This window comes from Ovis canadensis, chromosome 1, assembly GCF_042477335.2.
Source record: "Ovis canadensis isolate MfBH-ARS-UI-01 breed Bighorn chromosome 1, ARS-UI_OviCan_v2, whole genome shotgun sequence".
NCBI lineage: Eukaryota > Metazoa > Chordata > Mammalia > Artiodactyla > Bovidae > Ovis > Ovis canadensis.
The window spans coordinates 19,669,439-19,690,019 of record NC_091245.1 but is presented as its reverse complement, the minus strand read 5'-3'; the positions used below and the strand labels follow the sequence as shown (position 1 = coordinate 19,690,019).

At 46.8% G+C, this 20,581-nt stretch overlaps 1 protein-coding gene across 39 annotated transcripts in view; it reads left to right on the top strand.

Moving 5' to 3' along the window:
- Positions 1 to 20,581, top strand: part of ERI3 (ERI1 exoribonuclease family member 3) — a 132,781-nt gene that overhangs the window by 8,073 nt on the left and 104,127 nt on the right. For 18 of the 39 annotated variants that reach the window (XR_011249344.1, XR_011249348.1, XR_011249195.1 and 15 more), the window contains one exon: positions 6,271 to 6,548. The exons of 3 other annotated variants lie outside the window; for them this stretch is intronic. Coding sequence is in view for 33 of the 36 variants with exons in the window: in XM_069553440.1 (XP_069409541.1) it covers positions 6,271 to 6,548 (278 nt within the window). In the remaining 3 variants the exon portion in view is untranslated. Of the gene's footprint in view, positions 1 to 1,030; positions 1,196 to 6,270; positions 6,549 to 20,581 lie in introns of all 39 variants that reach the window. 18 more of the 39 variants (XM_069554808.1, XM_069553744.1, XM_069554986.1 and 15 more) reach the window with 2 other exon arrangements.

Genomic DNA, 20,581 nt, shown 5'->3' with positions numbered 1-20,581 from the left:
AGGAGGGCGGTGGGTTGCACGGAGGAGGAGAGTGTTTTGTTTGAGATGAGGACCTAGCTTTAGAGTTCCTGCTTCCATTCTGCTTTGGGGCCATCAGGAAGTCATGTAGAAGTTCCAGGCTTTTGTAGGTCTGTCAAGCTTTGTGCCACCTTCGGCAGGTTAGGCCGAGCCCTCAGGCTGCTGGCCTCCCCTGTGAGACTGCAGGAAAGCTGAGGGGACAAGTGCTGGTGCCTGCTGCTGGTGCTGGGGGAGTGGCCGGAGGCTCTGAACTGGGAGTTGGGAGTCCCAGTTTCTCTTCTTACCCTTACTTGCTCTGTGAACCTTGGACTGTTCTTTTCTCTTTCTGGGGCTCATTTTCCCTGACTGACGGGACTGTGTCTCCTTTTAGGTTTTCTTTCACCTTTGACAGTCTGTGATTTTCACAGAAAGTGCTGCAGCAGTAAGAATGCATTCATTAGACTGAACATTATGATTCTCAAAGACAGTCAGTTTATTTATATTTTTCCCGGGTTATTTTTACCCGCTTGAGGCAGGGCCTGTGACTGATGAGTTGCAGACAGGTGTTACTGTGTTCTTGAGGACGCCTCTGTGGCTCAGGTGCCCGAGTACCTGTGCTGATGCAGGTCAGATTGGGGCAGGGACTTGCCCTGAGATTCGGTGCTGGGGATGCTGCGGCTGTCCCACGTGCTTCCAGTCACCTGGACCCAGAACCTGCCTCAGTGCCATGGGGTTTCTCTGGAATGCACCGCTGCCTCCCAGTCTGGCTCCCCCACCCCACTCACCAACATGTGGTTTGTAGAATCTTAATTCCCTGACCAGGGATTGAATCCAGGACCACAGCAGTGAAAGCCCTAAGTGCTAACCACTGGGCCACCAGGGAACTCCCCAGTCAGGCTTTTTATGGAATGGATTGAGTTCAGGGATGGTACAAACCTGTACCCTCCCCAGAGATATCCCAAGTGGATGGGGAGGTGGGGTGGGAGTGGACCCCATATTTCATGATGGGCTTCTCTTCTTTTCTCTCCCCCAGGCTCCCCTGGCCTGCATGTGGATATTAAAGGATGGCCCCCTCCTTTCGCCCTTCCTTCCCCCTCCAGTAATGGAAGGCTATAAAATGTCTATTTACCCAAGACACCAGAATGACTCCTCTGTGGTTCCACTAATCTGGTGATTTGGTGCTTCTCTGGTCTCTCAGGTAAATACGGATCGAGGCTTTTTATAAAGGCATATTATTTCCCTCATTAAATGTGTGTTTTGGCACATGCGTTATTTACCTGACCGACAGTAATGGCTGCAGAGGAGCCATTGTGTCTGTTGTGTAAATACTCTGCCCAGAGACGGTCCTCCAGGGGCTGTGGCGCGGGCCTGCGCCTCCGAATCGGGCCGTTTTCCCCTCCCCTGCCCCACGGGGAGGCTGGTCCCTTTATTTTGAAGAGAGAGAATCATTCATTTTCTGCTCTGCCATAGGCTACTTACTACCTTTAATTTGCTAGAAGGAAATGGGTGTCAGCGTAAATGTGTGTAAATCTTGGTCTCGGGTGAAAGCTGGTGTGCAAATAGATATACAGAGAACATAAACGGTTCCTTTTGAGTTCTGCCCGTCAATTAGATTCTCATAGTCCCGGCTGATGATACAGGTTATCGACTTATATTCTGCAGACTTGTGACTGAAGTATAAAGACATCAACAGAAAGGGGAAATCCCTAAGATGTCAGCGGGTAGACAGGCAGGTGGGGCACCTCTGCAGGGAGTGCAGGGGTGTTTCTGGAGCAGATGCTAGCAGTGGCAGGAGTGCCCAGTGAGGGGGCACTGGGCGGGGGCACTTAGGATGGAGACTGTGCATTGAGGGCTGGCTTTTGCCAGCCTCCGGGCAGCCTACCTTCTGTAGGCAGTACGGGATTATGGCTCCTTCATGTACTGTTCCCTATTTCACTTTTTTTAAATAACATTGCATGTGGCTTAAATTTTTTTTTTAAGTTTGAAATAGGCCAGATTTATATAAAGTTAGAAGTAGAGTACAAAGAATTTTTTTTCCTGAACTGTTTAGTTGCCTACCTAACACTCTGTCACCCTAAATACTTTGCATGTATTGCCTACGTGCAAGGACATTCTCCTACCTAACCATAGCACAACCATCAAAATTAATGTTGATATGTTGCTTCCATTTAATCCTCAAATCCCATTCAAGTTTTGCCAGTTGGCCCAATAATGATCTTTGTAACAAAATGATCCAGTTCAACATCATGCATTGCATTTAGTTACCAGGTCTGTTTAATCTCTGGTAGACTTTTCCCAGTAAAATTTCCATGATATTCATGACTTTGATACTTTTGAAGATTACAGGCTGGTTATTTTGTAGACTGCCTCCCTTAGGGTGGGCAGACTTAGGGTTTGTCTGGTATTTTCTCGTGATTAGATTCAGGTTATGCATCTAATGCAGGAGACCCTGGTTCGATTTCTGGGTCAGGAAGATCCACTGGAGAAAGAATAGGCTACCCACTCCAGTATTCTTGGGCTTCCCTTGTGGCTCAGCTGGTAAAGACTCCGCCTGCAATGCTCCCAGGTTGCGAAGATCCCCTGGAGAAGGGAAAGGCTACCCACTCCAGTATTCTGGCCTGGAGAATTCCATGGACTGTACAGTCTGTGGGGTCGCAGAGAGTCAAGCATGATTGAGCGACTTGCACTTCATTTCATGCATTTTTGATAGAAATATCACAGAAATGATGCCTTGATTTTCTCATTGCATCCTGTCATGTGATGCATGATTTTGACTAATCCCATTACTGATGATGTTCATTTTGCTCACTGGATTGGGGTGATGTCTGCTAGGCTTCTGCACTGTAAACTTACTCCCTGTTAGTAAGCATTTTGTGGGTAGATACTTTGAAACTATGTGAATTCCCTTGCCAAACTTTAACTTTTAAAGTTATTCATTCATTTATTTTTATCTTAAGGCCTCATGGTTTCCTTTTTTTATTCAGTGCATAATAATCCATTAATATTATTTACTTGCCAGTGGGAGCCCCTTCAAGCTGGCTTCTGCATCCTTTGAGTGTCTCCCTGCTTTCTGGGACAATAAGATGTTCTAAGCTCATCTTGTGCTTTCTCTGCTGTAGCCCTGGAATCGGCCATTTCTCCAAAGAGGATTGTTTCTCCCTGGCCCTTCAGTAAACAGAGCTAGAAAATATATATACATGTGTCTATATATTTGTGTGTAGATATATACTCATCCTCACATCTACATCTAGCTTTATTTTTATAGCATACATGTCAGAAACCTTGAGTACAACTCCAATTCCAGTTGAAGCTATTTCCAGTTCCACTTTGATATACAGATGTTTTTCCCTTTCCATATTAACAGTGAGAAGCCTGGTCCCACTACCCTTGATGCAGTCCCCTTTTGGGTCAGTCCCTCTGTATGTAACTAATCTCCCTGTGTTGCCACTGCCCTTTCCCCTCTTGGGTGTTTCTTTTACCTACCCTTGGCTCCCCCACCAGGCTGCTCTGCCCTCTCTCCCAGTGGATGCCCTTCGTACCCAGCTAGGGCTGTGGTGCTCTGCATCACACCTTCCTGCCTCTTTATGAATGCTGATATCTAGCCCCCGCCCCCCAACACACATACTCTTCTGTTCCTCCCACTGCAGCTGATGGAGACTTGTACTTTCCTCTCCCACAATTCATGGCTCTAAAGCTTTTAGACTGACTTTTGTAGGAAGAGAAGAGCTGCCTTCTTTTTCTTGACATGAGTTGAACTCGATTTTTAGAAGTAAGGGAAGTATGGAACCCAGTGACTGCGTACATGTGGAGGCCTGGTCTACTGTCTGCTCTCAAGGCTTTTTTAAAAAAAATTCTTTAAAATTATTTTTTTCTTGGGGTATAGTTGTTTTACACTGTTGTGTTAGTTTTTGCTATATAGCAGAAAAGTGAATCAGCTATATGTATACATAGATTCTCTCTTTTTTGAATTTCCTTCAAAGACTTTTTACAAGAGAGAAACTCTTTGATGTGGGTGAAATCAGCTGAGAAAGGAAGCGTTGGCCATTGTGAGGACCTTTGGCTATCAATGTGTTTGTTGTCCATGCCAGGGGATAGGGCATGTATAGTATATGGTATGGGAGGTCTAGAGCAGTCTGGGGAGGCAGAAGATGTTGATGATACTCAGAGATTGCCTTATGCATTGGGTTTATAGGCTCAAAGTATGGGGGTCCTGGGTTGGCCAGGTGGGCATAACCCAACAGGATGATAGTAATAATGGTAAGCTAATACTTATTGAGCCCTGTGTGCCAAACCCTGCTCTCATTTCACTCTCATTTAAGGAGTAGGAGCTGCTATTGTCATTTTACAGGTGAGGAATTGAACAGAACTTGTCCAAGGTGCCATGGGCAAGCAAATAAGTGGTAAAACCAGGATTCAAAGCCAGAAGTGCTCCTTAATCACGATGCTTAATTGCCTGCAGTATTTGGCAAGTTGGGTCTGATTGACCATAAACACTTTGCATAGTATATATACATACTGGAAAACATTAAAACTTTCAAAAGTACTTATACATGGCCTGGCTTTGAGGACTTAGAGAATAAGGCACTGAGGGACTTTGAATCCAAACTAGAATGTATAATCTGAGCAGACTGGTGTCTCCCATGTCAGCAAGGCTTCCAATACTGTTCAGGAGTGGGTGACGTGAAGAGTTATTTTGGATTCCAGCTTTCAAAGGAGTGTTGGCCCGTTTGCCTTTCCAAGGGATTCCATAATGGAACCCAAGCCAGCCTTTGTCTATCTCAGGCTCCGGATCTGGGCTGCGGGGTCGGGCTGTGTTTTTGGAGAGGCTGTGAAGCCACGGTGAAAACAAGCACTGTGCTTGTGCTGGGATCATGAAGAACTTAAAATACTTTCCAGTCCTAGTTCTCCGTGGGCTCTCACTGTAGGAGTAGGGACATTGTGGACCCACACCAGCATGTAAATATTGTAGGCCAGTTTGTGTGTCACAGGAGAGCGGGATGAGAAGTAATACTTTGCATCGTCTGTGTTCACTCAGGTGGTAGTAACATCGTTGCCTTGAGGGTGCGCTGGACTTCCTGGCTGCTGGCCTCCGTGCTACACCAGGGAGTGAGTGCCCACTGCAGTCTTTCAGAGACAAGCTTTTGGATCTGTCAGAGTGGGGCTTCAGAAAGCTTAAACTGTGGCTGTTTCCATATTGAGCAGCAAGATTTCTGGTTTAACTTTGAGGATTAAAGTTTGAGGGAATTTGAGTATTGGGTATGAAATGGGAAAAACACAAAATTTCTGCTTTATTCCTCTTTTTCTTTTTTAAGGAAGCTTGAGTTATTTGTGAGTAAAACTTAAGCTTTGATTTTTATATTTCGTTAGCTCTCTAAGGAGCAGAGATCCTGCAAATTTAAAGGGAAAACTTGAAAAGTGATTTGGATTTTTTTTTTTTTTGCACATGTTCACTCAGAAAACTTTACTAGATTTTTAGCAATGCTCCCATTACTGCCACATCTGGGTTTTCTCTTTTTCTTCCCTATTTAAAAAAAGTCCTGCAGTCATTCAAGGCCTCTGGTAGAGAGTCTAAAGGCAGGGGAGGGAAAGGGCTGAGGCTGTTGCCAGCTGTGCTCTGCAGGCGTCATTCATTCCCCCAGGTGCCACTTACTGTCTGGGGGCTGGAGAGTCCCCAGACTATGGTCAGCAAGCTCCCTGTGTTGCCTCTGCCTGCTTTCCAATTGGAAGAAGGGAGGCGGGCATGTGGAGACAGTAGGATACAGAAAGGAATGCCAGGGGCAAGTGGCTGGGAATGTAGCTGAGGAGAGAATCCTGGGCATTTTCTGCTGTTTGTCTGAGTCTACCTAACGCCCAATGCTAGCACCTTTACTGACTGCAATGGGGTCACCCCCGGGTAACTTTGAGAAACTTAGCCTTAATGGTAACTGTTGCCACCTGAGACGTGACCACAGCATTTTTGTCCCTCCTCTCTTTTGAACTTCAGAGCTCCCCTTAAAGATCAAGACCAGTGCTGCATCTTGTTTTGAGATGGTCTAGGAGACTCAGAGCTGTCATAATGCTGTGGGGGCCAGTGTTTAGGGTCTCGAGCTTCAGTCATGAGTACTGGGGTTTAGAAAAGGGGCACAGGAACACTGGGGAGTGGTTCATGTTGTGTGAATATTCCTGAAGACTAGATGGAACAGGGCCACGGTGGGAGGGAGTAACCCAGACTCTGTTCTTTTTTTTTTTTCTCTTTCTTTTCCTTTTTTTTTTTTTTAACTCCCCCCCCCTAAGTTTTAGATGCTTCTGGATGTTCAATGCTAGCACCTTTACAGACTGGAGCAGCTCGATTTTCTTCATATTTGCTTTCAAGAGCAAGAAAAGTGCTGGGCTCTCACTTGTTTTCTCCTTGTGGTGTTCCGGAGTTCTGCTCCATATCCACCAGAAAGCTGGCGGCCCACAGCTTTGGCGCATCCATGGCGGCAATGATGTCCTTCCCTCCCCAGAGGTATCACTACTTTTTAGTGCTGGACTTTGAGGCCACGTGTGACAAGCCACAGATTCATCCTCAGGTAACTGTTGCGTCATTGCTTCAGCAAAGGTGGGGTGGGCAAGGAGGGAGGGAGGAGAGACTGGCTTTCTGGGACGCAGAGGCACTTTCTCTTGTCTTCTTGGCTTTTAGCTACTTATCTGGAGTTCCTGCCTAAGAAGCAAGACTTGCCTCAGGCATCCCAGGGCGAGGCAAACCTGAGAGGCCTCTGGAGGCAACTGGGCACACTGTTTCTCTCTGGTCTCAGCCTTTGAGAATCAGAGATTTCCTTCTGTCCCATCCTTCCTCTCTCCTTTCCCTTCCCTCCTTCCTTCTCCTGCTGCTGCTGCATGTTGTTCGAAGGAATACTGTGTTAGTCAGCCTACAAGTTGGCCCCCAGTGATCCTTGCCTCCCAATATTCCTACCTGTGGTCGTTCCCCTTCCACACTGAATCCGAGCTAGCCCTGTATAGTCAATAGAGTAGCGCGGAAGACACTGTGTGACTTCTGAGGCTCAGTCATAAAAAGCATCGCAGCCCACCTTGCTCTTTCGGATCACTTGCTCTGGGAGAAGCCAGCCACCATGCTTTGAGGACACTCAAGCAGCCCTGGGGAGAGGTGCCTGTGTACAGGAACTGAGACTCTTAGCTAAAAGCCAGTACCAACTTGCTAGTGGTGTTTCCTGGCCCTGTCTTGAAGTGAATCTGCCAGCCCCAGTCAAGCCTTCAGATAACTACAACCCCAGTGGACATCTGACTTCAACCTCAGGAGAGACCCTGAGTCTGACTGACCAGCCGAGCCACTCCTGAATTCCTGGCTCATAAAAACTGTGAGAGAATGAATGATTATTGATGTTTTAAGCCATTAAGTTTTGGGATGATTTGTTACACAGCATTTGATAACTCAAACAACCATTGTTGCACTGTTGGAAAGGGAAGTTTCTTGCTTTTCTTTTTTCTTAGTTAATTACCAGCTGTGTTCAGGGATCTTTTACCTTTGAAGGTAGTGCTGCTAGGAAGCTTGCATTAGCAGCGAGAGACTCGTGCACCTGTGATACTAGAGTGCTTGGTATTTGCTTTGGGGGTGTGCCTGGGGGCTGATATGGCAGCTCATTATAGTGTGGGGGTCTTGGGTGTGCCTGACTCTAGAACTGTAACTTCCCTGTAGGGCTGGATTATCAGGTGTGTAATTTGGGGGTGTGTAGACATGTTGGTCTGGGAGTAGCTTTTAGTAGTTAGAGGAGGAGAAGAGGATGGTAGGAGCCCTGCAGAGGTGAAGTGGGTTCATTTCTCATGGTTGGTTTTTTCCCAGGAAAGGGTTCTATCTTTAGATAGGAGATTATTTTTCAGAAAGCAGATACCATAATGCTTTTACCTTCCCTTACTCCTCTCTTTCCTATTCTCCCTTAAGCTAGTGGTCTACTTAGGGAAAGGACTGAAAGCAGGCCTGCTAAGGCTTGAGAAGACAGGAGCCATATGAGGAGAGCGTCCTAGGGAAAGGAACTTTGCACGAGAGGGAGGATGGCCTGGGAGCTGCCTGAGCCACTTATTTTCTCAGCCTCTTGCTCCTACCCACGCTGCAGAGTCATCTTCTCCACCTCCCCAACCTCCTGGAGATTCTGTGATAGGTGTGCTTGGGTGGTGGTTGGGAGTCTTGGTTACATAGATTCTCTGGAGTTGAGAATCAGGGAGCCATACCCCGTTGTGCCATATCTCCCTTGCTGATGACTGCAGGCACTGAGTAAGCCCAAGCAGGACCTGAGTCTAAAAATCTAACACATCCCTATTGCACAGGATTCAGCCCTCTTCTGAAGCCTCACGGTTGCTGGGTACCTTCTCAATGACATTTCCTGCTTTCTGCTTCCTGACACCTGCCTGTGTATGTTTGTTTCTGAACTTTTCAGTTAGATTGTATGCTGAGATAATGATGTAGCTTTGTGCTCTTGCCCTACAGAGGGTTCTGCCAATGTTATTGAAGATGAAGCTTGATTCATGTCTCATTTTGGTCTGTCAGTATTACCTTTCATTTCTCTTTCAAGGACATTGTTCTTTTAATTTTTCTTTTTATTAATTTATTACAGTGCTGAAAATGTAATGCAGTGCAGACTTAAATCACTTGTATCACCAACTTCCTTCCGAGGAAGGAAGAAACCTTCTGGACCGGGTTTGAAGTTGGGCTTCCTGCTGTTCACCAGGATCTGAGCCTGATTAAAGATTATCTCCAGAGTCAATGAACCCTGATGATGTGATTCCAAGGGCACTTAAGGAATTGGCTGTCCTGGTTCATTATTAGCAAAGCATTAGCTGTTGCTGTAGAGAACTCAGGAAGAAGCATTTGCTGTCTTGCTTATCTTTAAAAGGCGAATACGAATGATCTTGGAAATTATAGACCCGTTAGTTTACTGTGATTCCAGAGAAGATACTTGACCTGATCGTCAGATAATCAATCAGCAAACAGCTAGAAGAGCATAGGGTACTGAGTAATAACTTGCATGGGTTTGTGAAGAAGAGCAAATCCTGTCAGATCAATCTAACTTCTTGCTGTGACATAGTGATGGATCTGAGTGGATCTAGGGCAAGTGATAAATGTAACGCATCTCTACTTCATTAGGTCTCTACAGTGCTGTGATCAACAGGTAGGAAGGTGAGTTTGGGGCCAGACAGTTCTGTTGTTGAACCAAGACCGCTCTCAGGAAGGGGATGGGTGGCTCAGAGTGACTTGAGACTTACTGTTATTGGCAACTTAAAGCCCTCCTCTCTCTCTCTCTCTCTGAAAACAAACAAACAAAAAAAATCTTACCTAAAGTTTGCAGGTGGTGGAGTCCTGACAGAATTCAAAGAAAGTTGGAAAGTGGATTGGAACAGTTGTCAGTCCCAGATAACACCGTGTCCTTCCACTGAGCTCTTCACAGGTCAGGTTCTCATTATAGCCTCTGCATTGTTTAGGTCTTTTGATCAACATGGCTAGTGAAGGAATTGGAGAGAAGCTTAGGATAAGAGGAACAAGAATCATTAAAGGCACAAAAATTAAGACTTAGAAAAAAAAATTTAGTATACTTTTAGTGACTGATTTTTTTGTCCAGACTGGGAAGGAGTTGTTCCAAGGAGAATGATAATAACTTGCTCCTCATTTTAATAAAGACCAAAAAAGAATTTGAATGGGAGCAGGAAAGACTGAGATTTGGGATGAGTGTCTGCTTCTAGACATGACAGTGAAAGAACCTGAATATGTTGTACAGGTTAGGTCCGCTCTCCCTAGTGGCTTGGTGACTGTCCCCCTGCAGAGATACTTCACAGGCAAGCTCTGCATGCCTCCTGGGGATACATTTGGACTGTGAATCAGAACCACCCCAGCTCCTCTCCTGCCTGACTCCCAAGAGTTGAACTCTTGAGAACGCTTGAGCACAGTGCACTTCTGATTCTTCTGGGAGTGTATCATATCCCTCATTTGTGTAGGAGGCAGGAACAAGTTTTGGGCCAGGGCCTCTCTGGAGTCTTGGCGTGGGGTTCATTTCCCTCATCTGTGTCTGCCATTCAGAAGTCCCTGAGTCAGCTTGTAGGGACTATCCAAAAGGATTGCCACCATACAAACGGATAGGCGCAAACTCAGTTGTACTTAACAATACTGATTGTAAATATGGTAAAACATCTGGTATTTTCCATTTGGCATAATTTTTGCTGTTTACTTTTGCACTTTGTTCGGATTGCTGAAACTGGAATGGCTGGTTTGCCAGTAGCAGGCTTTCGCCTTTCTGGTATTTGCACTCATTTTGTTTTATGTGTTTTGATTCGGATTGACATGATAGGTATAGGTTGAATATGAGACTGTTTTTCATTTGAAGATATTTTCTCACGTAATTTAGGTGGATTACCATGTTTTAGAGACTCAGAACGTGAGGTATACAATTCCTTTCTTGCCTCAGGAATTGTTTCTTGATGTGAAAGTAGGTTTTTATCTGGTTGAGAATCGTGACTGCCTTGTCCTCAATCAGCAAGAGTTCACGTTGCTCTTCTTGGTGTGGATGTGCATCAGATGATGGCAGCTGTGACCCTGAAGCCCAGGGAGCAGCCTGAAAGCTTTGGTGGGAACTTTAATTGTGCTGCTTTAACCTGGGGGCAAGTTCTCTCACCACCTCAGTGTTCAGAAAAGCCCGAAGCAAATGTAAGTGATGGAAATGAGGGGTAGACCACGAAACGTGGGGAGGAGGAAGTAACCTGGGCTGTCCAGATGGCCAGGGAGGGGTAGCCCAGGGCTCCTCTCTGGAAGCGCAGTGCTGGTTGCCCCTCCTCTCCCTCCGGGAGTTTGTCCATCAGGCTCGGTCAGGCCCCAAGGTGCAGTCTTTTCCTTGCTGCTCCGCAGCAGCCCCACTGACTGTTTTCCTTCCCATCTGTATTCAAGTGCCTATAACTTTGGAGGAAAATGACCTTTGGGGTTGAGGTTTTCTAGTGTTTGCTCTTTGTCCACAGGGACTTTTTTTTTTTTTTTTAAGGAAACCTTGAAGAGACTCCATCTGCATTTTGAGTTAGAACTATGAGTAAAGGCATTTCTTTTTTATAGAAAGTTGTCCAGATGCTGGGTTATTTGGGGAGGGCAGGGTTGGGGGAGGGTTGATGGTGACAGGAGAAGGGATAATATAGAAGAGGGGCGTTTGGTGGATTTTTGGTATGATTTGAAGCTGACTCCTCATTATTAGTCTTGTGAAAGAGACACTTTGGAAAACTTCACAGGAAATTGATTATGATCACTACAGATCACACTATATTGGTCTTCTTCTCCTCCATTCGAGGCTGGGCAGCAGGAGGCCCCTACCCCCTCTACCCCCCTCCCCAGCCCCCCACCCACCTGATACACACACATTGCTGTTGCTCTGTATTCAGCTGCTTCCCTTCTCTGCTCCTGGTTCCTGCACTTTGCAAGTGGATGGAAAGGTCATTTCCTAGAGAAAGAACTCACCCCTTCTTGCCTTTCACTCGTCCTGGTCCAGGTTCCTCCAAGTGGGAGGGGTCAGGTCAGGCTCTTTAGCAGAAGGGCCCCGTTGCTCGGTTGCGGTCCATCTGCCCATGGCCGCAGTCAGCCCGCCTCCTTTTTCTGTACAGGCAGGCGAAGGCGCTGACGCTATTCTATTCTTCTAAACTGGGAAATGAAATGCAAAACCAACGTTAATGTAACATTATGGTTGAGATTAAATGCACCAAAATCAGGAAATTCAAAGTTATGCTTCCCACAGCAACTATAACTCAGCCTCATCTGGCATGTGTAGTATTTTGTGTTAGTGCGGATGGTGTTATATGTTAAGACATTAAAGTTAACACCATAAGCAGAGCACAAAATGCTTGAGGGGGCTGAGTTATGATGACTGTGTGAGCCGTAAGTGTTCTTGCATAGGCTCTCAACTCCTGGAATAATTTTTCCCCTGCCCATCAGACCAATTATTGCCTTTCTTCGTAGTTATATGTCTGCTTTAGCACATCTCTTCTTCCAGGGTCACTATAAATGAATTCCTCTATTGGTGGCCAGTGATGGGTGGGAATGGGGCAGCCCACTAGGCCCTTTTGTCCTTTTTGTTGCTGCTTCCATAAATGTGGTGCCTCCCCTGCCCCCTCCCCGGGCCCCGCCTCCACAGGCTGCAGTTTCCTGGTGGTCCCTCATCGGGATGGGCCTCCCAAGGCTCTCACTGTGGCTCCTCACTAGTGCTCCCTGAATGGGAACAAGCATTTGCTGTGTCCGGGTTGAAACTTCAAGTGAAAGCCAAACGGGCCTTCTTTATTCGGAGCAGACATAGCAATGGGAAAGTAAAATACACACCTCGGGGAGCGGGGCACCGGTGCCTGGTGGTGCTCCCTGGTGTGTCTGGCATAGCAGAGGTGCAGTCGCAGTGGGTTTATCTGCCCCTCTGCCTTCCCCAGGGTTTATACCTTTAACCCGCCCTAGTGTGTAGCTAGGCTCTGGAGTTGCCTGGGGGTGGGACCAGGAACTTTCCTTGGGAAGCGCTGGGTCACTGGTAACAAAATCAACCACGTAATTTAGTGCGAATCAGGAGACATTTCCCCCAGCCTGTTATTATCTGGTGGCCTCTCCAGGGCTGAGACAGCTGTTGGAATGCAGATTTTGTTAGACACTGGGCTAAGGTTGGTGGTGGGGAAGAGCTCTAAAGAATGGGGCCATTGATGAATGGTGAATGAAATCAGGGATTGTCGAACAGTGACACTGAGCTGCCTTTTAAGGTTTTTGTTGGACATGACAAAACCAACCAAGTCTGTAAAAGAATAGGACCTCATGGTAACCACCTTAGAGGCAATGAAAAAGCCTCTTTTTACTTTCTGGATAAAACCTTCAACCTCTATGTTAGATGCCAGGATATAAAAACAAGAAATGGTTCCTGCCCTCAAGGGGCTCATAGTCAAGGAACATGATAACCACCATCGCCTGGGTGAGTACTTGGCACAGTGGGCGCGCAGAGCAGGGGAACGGTCAGCCCTGCTTCTGGAGGGGTCGCATAGCTCCCCATTAAGGAAAGCCAGGAGGTCAGGAGTGCCAAGTGGACCCAAGGGCTCTCAGAACTGCTGTAGCAGGAACAAAAGAAGGTGCTCACAGAATGCACCAGGACCAACTGACCGGAGTCTGAAAAAACTGAGCTGGATTGCAAGCTTGCTTGTGTGGATGTTGAAAATGAGGGAGAGGGAGGATGAAGACTTTGAACTGGCAATTTTTTTTCTTTTCTTTTTTTTTTTTTCTGTGCCACGTGGCTTATGGGATCTTTCAGGCCCCAACCAGGGATTGAACCCAGGCCCTGAGAGCATTGAGTCCTAACCACTGGACCACCAAGGAAGTCCCAGAACCCAGCCAGTGATTTCACCATTTGGCTAGTAGGATTGTCTGTATCATTATTATGGTATTTTTCACATTCAAGAACATCAGTGAGACTGTGAAAGCTACAAAAGGTTTAAGAGAATTTTATGCAATAAAAGTGTGAGAGGCAGAAGGGTGAGGGTCAAATAGAAATATGTGAGCTGAGGCCCTGAGGCATTGTCAGGGAGCTGCCCCAGAAGGTAGCGCTGGGCTGGACTGTGAGGTCTCTAGGGAGAGGCAAGGGCTAGGGGACGACATCACCCCCAACCCCCTGCTCCCAGTACTGGCAGTTAGGATCTGAATCTGCTAGGCATCCCATGGGAAGACCTCCTTCCATAGACTGGGGAGGTTTATACCCTTCAAACAGATAAATGGCTGGCTGACTTAACACTGAGAACAGAAGGAAGGAGGGAAGGATTAATGAAGAGGCAGGAGGAGAGAAATGACTTGCTACAGACTGGAGAGGGTGGAAGGTGGGGACAAAATGAGCTGTCCGTGTAAGCAGCAGCAACAGGTAACAGCCACAGAAAGCAAGCTGGTGCTTTGGGAAGGGGAAGGGGGAGTGAAATCCTGAGGAGCATGTAGGGTTGGTCTTGGGCTTCACTTCACTTCTCCCTGCCCCCGACCTGTCTTGTTTTTCCTCTCCCCTCTGTTGATTACATTTCGTACTTTGTAGACTGGAATCGGTTGTCTGACATGAGGAAAACGGATATTAGGAGGTGCTTCCTCCATCTCTGTGTCTTGTTGGGAAAAAGGATCCTGCATCATTTTGATTAAGATGCTTTGAAATGATTATTTTTTATCCCTTTATCCTAGGTGTTCACAATACTTAAAAAGCTCCCACAGTCATACATTTATGTGATGAGTTTTGAGCTCTAGCTGTGGAACTTGAGTCATTGCCTAAAAGCCTGGAACAAGAGTGTTCCCAGATTGACATCAGCCAACCCCACCCCCACCCCCGCCCCCAGGCTGGCAGGTCTGCAGCAGAAGGGTGAGCAGGCTAGGACAGGCACAGATGGTTTGTGTGTGTTGAGTGCTGCTATGGGCAAAGCCTGGTTAGGTACTGGGAGAATCAGAAAGGAGGGAGGAGGACTCTGGAGGGGAAGTCAAGCATTATGGAAGCTCTTCACTTGAAGTAAAACTGCCTTGGAATGGGCTTGTTTAGACCCTGACCCTCCCGTCTAGTCAAGGCTATGGTTTTTCCAGCGGTCATGTATGGATGTGAGAGTTGGACTATAAAGAAAGCTGAGTGCCAAAGAACTGATGCTTTTGAACTGTGGTGTTGGAGAAGACTGTTAAGAGTCCCTTGGACTGCAGGGAGATCCGACCAGTCCATCCTAAAGGAGATCAGTCATAGGTGTTCATTGGAACAACTGATGTTGAAGCTGAAACTCCAACACTTTGGCCACCTGATGCGAAGAGCTGACTCATTTGGAAAGACCCTGATGCTGGGAAAGATTGAGTGCAGGAGGAGAAGGGGACGACAGGGGATGAGATGGTTGGATGGCGTCATCGACTCGATGGACATGGGTTTGGGTGGCCTCCAGGAGTTGGTGATGGACAGGGAGGCCTGGCGTGCTGTGGTTCATGGGGTTGCAGAGTCGGACACGACTGAGCAACTGAACTGAACTGAACTGAACTGTCTGTAGTGGCCAGTAGGAGATCTTGGTCCATGGTAGTAAATGTCTGTTGTGTGAGTTCCACTGTTCCAGTGCCCTGGTCGGTGTCTAGTCCAGGGGAGGCCCTTCCAGCCAAGGGCTTGTCTGAAGGCTAACTGCTAGCAGAGGCTCTCTCACTGGGAGGTGCTGATGTTGCTGAAAGAAAGGACGTGCAGAGTCCACAGTAAGGTTTATAAAGTAAAATCGGCAAGCCAGGAAAGGAATTGTGAATGTTGTTGAGTGGAAGAGAGGAAACAGAAGTAGATGTTGTTAGCCAGTGTTCAAGGGAATGGAAAGGAAGGTGTTCCAAGGGGTTAAATATGGGCAGAGGGAATCTGGTTAGAAGCTATTACTTGAAAGTGGGTTAGTGGGTTGGACTAAGGTGGTGATGGTGGGAATGGAGAAGAGTTTTGTGTTGTAGCCCTTAGATCTGCTGGGAAAGAAACAAGCTTGAGAACCATACTGTTTAGTAGCTCATAGCTTTTTGGGGTACTGGTGGGGTCTGGTTGTCAGTAGTGCTAAGAGATTTAATGAGGAGTGGAGAGCAGAAACCACGGTGGTTATAAATGGAGTGCTCTGCAATGAAGGCCTGTGTCAGGGACGCCTGACGTAGGTGAGCTTAGTGATGTAGGCAGTTACTTTACTGCTGTGGTATCTGTTTGATGAACTGTTTGACCATGTCCTTTGGGAAGTAGATGGTAATGGTGGATAGGACGATAATTGGCTGAAAAGCTTGGAATCTTGCTCTACCAGTGGGATAAACTGAGGGCCATGGCTTGAAATTGCAGTGTCTGAAATGGAGTTCAGGGGCTCTGTATTGATCACAGTCTGTGCTCCCCACCTCTCCCCAGCACTGCTGCTGCTACTGCTGCTAAGTCGCTTCAGTCATGTCCGACTCTGTGCGACCCCATAGACGGCAGCCCACTAGGCTCCTCTGTCCCTGGGATTCTCCAGGCAAGAACACTGGAATGGGTTGCCATTTCCTTCTCCAATGCATGAAAGTGAAAAGTGAAAGTGAAGTCACTCAGTCTTGCCCGATTCTTAGCGACCCCATGGACTGCAGCCTACCAGGCTCCTCCGTCCATGGGATTTTCCAGGGAAGAGTACTGGAGTGGGTTGCCATTGAATGCAAAACCAACTGATCTGCTGAAAGGGATGGGTAGCTGGAGATGGAGGAGGCGGGACTGATGCCTGGGAGGAAGCATGCCATTTTGATAAGGTCTCCTTTCACTAGAGAGGTAAGGTGACCAGAGAAACAATGCCTGGGGCAGGCCTTAGAGGAAGTTCATGGTATCATGTGGAGGTGGTGAGGTGTCTCCAGCTCGGGGCCTCAGGCTATTGTAGGAATTGCTGTGATCCTGCTCTACATCTGTGGCCAGTGTTAGGCTTAATCAGGACCAGGGGTATAAAGAAAGCTCCTGGGTGATGTCTGTAATGAGCGGTCTTCCTTGGAGAGGTATCCAGCCCCATGTTTTGATTCATTTTTCTGAAGAGAGTAGTATGATGAGTGCTCTGTGGGTAGCTGATGCCCTGGGTCTTGATCACGTTATTGAAAGGAGCAGGCATTGCCTTGGCAGGAGAACCTCTTGCAAGCTTCCTAACAGAAATGTGTCAACTTGCTCTACACAGTTCTGGGATGTGACATGCCAGCTTTTCCACCGTGGATCTCTGCAGCCAGGAGAATGAAATGTCTGATGGCAGAAGCCAGGAGTGGTTGGCAGATATAAAGGGCTCACCTGAGGAGCTTGAAAGTGGGCCGAGCAAGGGTTTATTCTGAGAGTCAAGAACCCTGGGCTCTGATGTTCTTTTGTCAGTATCTCTGCGATAAGGACTTAGTCACACAGATATTCTAGACTATACCTTGGCTAAAATGTGGTCTGAGAACCAGTGGCATCCCCATCCCCTGGGATCTTGTTAGAAATACGGAATATCAGGCTCTTGTCGTTCAGTTGTTCAAGTTGTGTCTCTTTTGTGACCCCCATGGACTGTAACCAGGCTCCTCTGTCCATGGGGTTTTCCAGGCAAGAATACTGGAGTGGGTTGCTATTTTATTCTCCAGGGAATCTTCCTGGACCAGGGATTGAACCCAGGCCACCTGCGCTGGTAGGTAGATTCTTTACCACTGAGCCACCTGGGAAGCCCGTTATCAGGCCCAGCATTAGACAGAATGTATTTTGACAAGATGTCAGGTAATTTGAAGTCTGAGAAACACTGCTTTACTCCACCAGTGGTTCTCAAACTTCAACAAGTCTTAGAATCACCTGGAAGCTTTTTAAAACACAGATTGCTGGGTCTACCCTCAGGATTTCTGATTCAGAAAGTCTGGATTGGAAGCCAGAAACTTGCATTTCTCATAAATTCCCAGGAGATGGGAATTTATGCTGCCTGTAAGGGAGCATGCTTTTAAGTCACTGACCACCTTAGCTTTCCTGTCTGTAAAATAGGGCAGTGATGCCTGCCTTATGGAGATGTGGATTCCGATGAGCCAGTGTGCGGGAGAAGTGTTCAGGCAATGTGGACAAGATGCCAGTCTGTGTCACTTGCTTACTGGTCAGTGATTTTGAAAATCTGCCGTCATGGCAGCACAAGTGTTTCCCTGGCCTGGCTTCTGGCTATTGGGCACACACAGAGAGCAGGGGATCTATGAAGCTCCCTTGAGGGATGCTGTCTTCTGTGAAGAGATGAGCGGCCCCTGGGACTGTGAATGGGGATTACTGTGCAAGGCTTCCTGAAGCCCAACTAGCCTCTCTGGGCTTCTCTTCTAGTTGCCTGGCCAGAGCCCGCTCTCTGCCTGAGTGGGCCTGGTCTGCCTTGATCACCTGTTACTCAGCCCCACATCTTCACTCCTGGCTAGTGGGTCTTCAGTGCAATATTTGCATTGATTGGAAAAAATGGACTTTGTCAAACCAAGCCCTTAATTCATCTTTTGTGTTACATAACTTTCCCCACCCTATTGGGTGATTAACTGAACAGGCTTTGGCTGCAGCATGTGCCCTCGTGCCAGAATGTAGACTCTCAACCTCCCCTCAAAGTGAGGTGAACCAAGGCAGAGGCTGTTCTATGAGAAGCAGTATAGCAGAGTGCTTAGGAGCAGGGACTCCAGAAATGGACCCTCTGGATCCGAGTCCGGTGTCCGCCACCAGTATGCCGTGCAGTATGACCTGCCTTGAGTGAGTTACTTGTGCTTTGTATGCCTTAGTTGGCATTATTGGCAAAATGGGATTAATAATAGTACCAATCTTATAGGACTATTGGGAGGATAAAATATAAGAGCTCAGAACTGTGCCTGGCATGCATGTAATAGTTATATGTGTCAGCTCTTGTTAGGAGAATTCCTACTAATGTTATTTTGACTCATGGCCTCATAGTAAGCTATTGGGGTACAGCAGGTAGCTGGGAGGCAGGCCCTCCTTCCCTGGGGAGCATAAAGAGCCTGCAGGTCCTCTATCAACATGTAGACGGAGCCACAGCACTATCCAAAGAGAGTTTTTCCCTCCGTTAGAATGGTAAGTTGAATTTGGCGCCCTTCCACTTCCATGCCCTCCTGTACTGCTGCCCCTGGGGGACCTCTCCTGCACACAACCTGAGATTTGTTTAAATTAATTCCCGGACAAATGTAGGTATACAGGTAGCTATAAAGAAATCATTTGGTTGTTTGCTGCCCGGAAGGGTCAGCTTCACAGAGGCCACTAATATCAGAAGTTATTTACAATTGAGTATTGAAGATGTTTAAACTGAGGCTGATTCAGAGTCATGTGTGTGTAGACACCAGCTTGTGCACCCCTGGGTGAGGATGTAGTTTCTAAGATTTTTGGTCTCCTTCATTTATTGGTATTATATGTTTTTAAAAATTCAGATTTCAGTAAAATCTGAATTGTAATTCAGTTTGCACTCCCCTCCCACCCCCGCCGCCGTAAAGAACAGCAGTCTCTATTTTCACCCTCTTTTCTGTATTTTAATTGCTTTGGGGTCTGTGGGAATGGGTGAAGACAGACGTGTAGGTGAAAAATCAGCCTTGTACAGCTTCAATTTTTTACCCTTCCTTGTCCTGAAACTTCGAGCATCAGCTCTCATCTGTCAAAGTGTAAATCAGCAATTAAAACCCAAACAGCCAAATGCCAAAGATGACCTGAAGCACAAAGCAACTGACAAACAAGTCCGGACAAATCGACGGGTAATTTATAAGCTTTGCCCTAAAATCTAATTATTTGGCAATTCGAATTTGCAGCCAGCCAGGGCTCGGCAATAAATTTAACCCGCCATAAATTATTTAGGAGCAGGCTGTGGTGTAAATCAAAACCACGAGTGTTTGTTTAAGAAATAAGCTCCTTGTGCATAAAATGTCTTTTTTTCCTCCCCCCCAAAGGAGAAACTGTTAAGTCAACTACGGTCCCTTCATTCCCCAGTGCAGCCTACACTTCTCCCTTCTCCCTCTCAACTTCCCCTCTTCCCTGTGGTCAAGAGGCTCCTTGATCCCTTGGAGAAAGGTCTTGCCTTTGCATGAAACTTTTATCCAAAAGTCTTTGTCTGGATAAAATCCACGTTTTCACTAGGTACTGCTTTTTCTGCCTTGTTGTGTGATGATGTTGCTTTTGGATTTTGTCAAACCTTTCTCTGCAGGAGTGCACACTTTTTGGACTTTGAATCAGTGGATGGAGAGAAGGCATAGATTAGTTGTAAACTGAGAGAATGCCGGAGAAGGCAATGGCAACCGACTTCAGTACTCTTGCCTGGCAAATCCCATGGATGGAGGAGCCTGGTGGGCTGCAGTCCATGGGGTCGCTAGCAGTCGGACACGACTGAACGACTTCACTTTCACTTTTCACTTTCATGCATTGGAGAAGGAAATGGCAACCCACTCCAGTGTTCTTGCCTGGAGAATCCCAGGGACGGGGCAGCCTGGTGGGCTGCTGTCTCTAGGGTCACACAGAGTCGGACGTGACTGAAGCGACGTAGCAGCAGCAGAGGGAATGCCAGTTCCTAGACTGAGAAGGGGGAGCCATGAAAAATGATCTGCTCGTTTCAGAGAAGACCGTAGAAAGATTGGCTCAGGGCAAAGAAGAATCTGTGCTTTGGAGAAAAGGTCTGTAAGAGTGCCACACTATTAAACCCTCTGCCCCATTGTCAAAAAATGCCTAACCCAAAGTCCTTCTGCTTAAAATCCTTTTGTTGTTGTATCTTTGAATATCATCTTACCACTGCAGACACTTTAGCTTAAGGGAGTTTGAATACCCTGAAAGCAACCTACATGTTTATTTATTATAATCTACTGATTGTGGGCGTGAAATTTCATTTGAAATGCTGTTGTGGTTTTGTCTTCAGTTTATCAAGAGAATCACTGGGGTTCCTACTTCAGCAATTAGAAAGTAGCTGCATTTGAAATCTTTGCTCCAAGAGAAACTTCTACTCAGGAAGATAAAAGAATATTTGCTTGGTGCTTCCTTTTTATCTCTCTGTCTTCCTTCCCCTTAAAAAAAAAATACTTACAGCTGGCATTTTATTGAGTGAGACAGCAGATACAATAGGTTTGGAACCATGGGTACTTTGAAAAATCCAAGTTCTAAGGCTT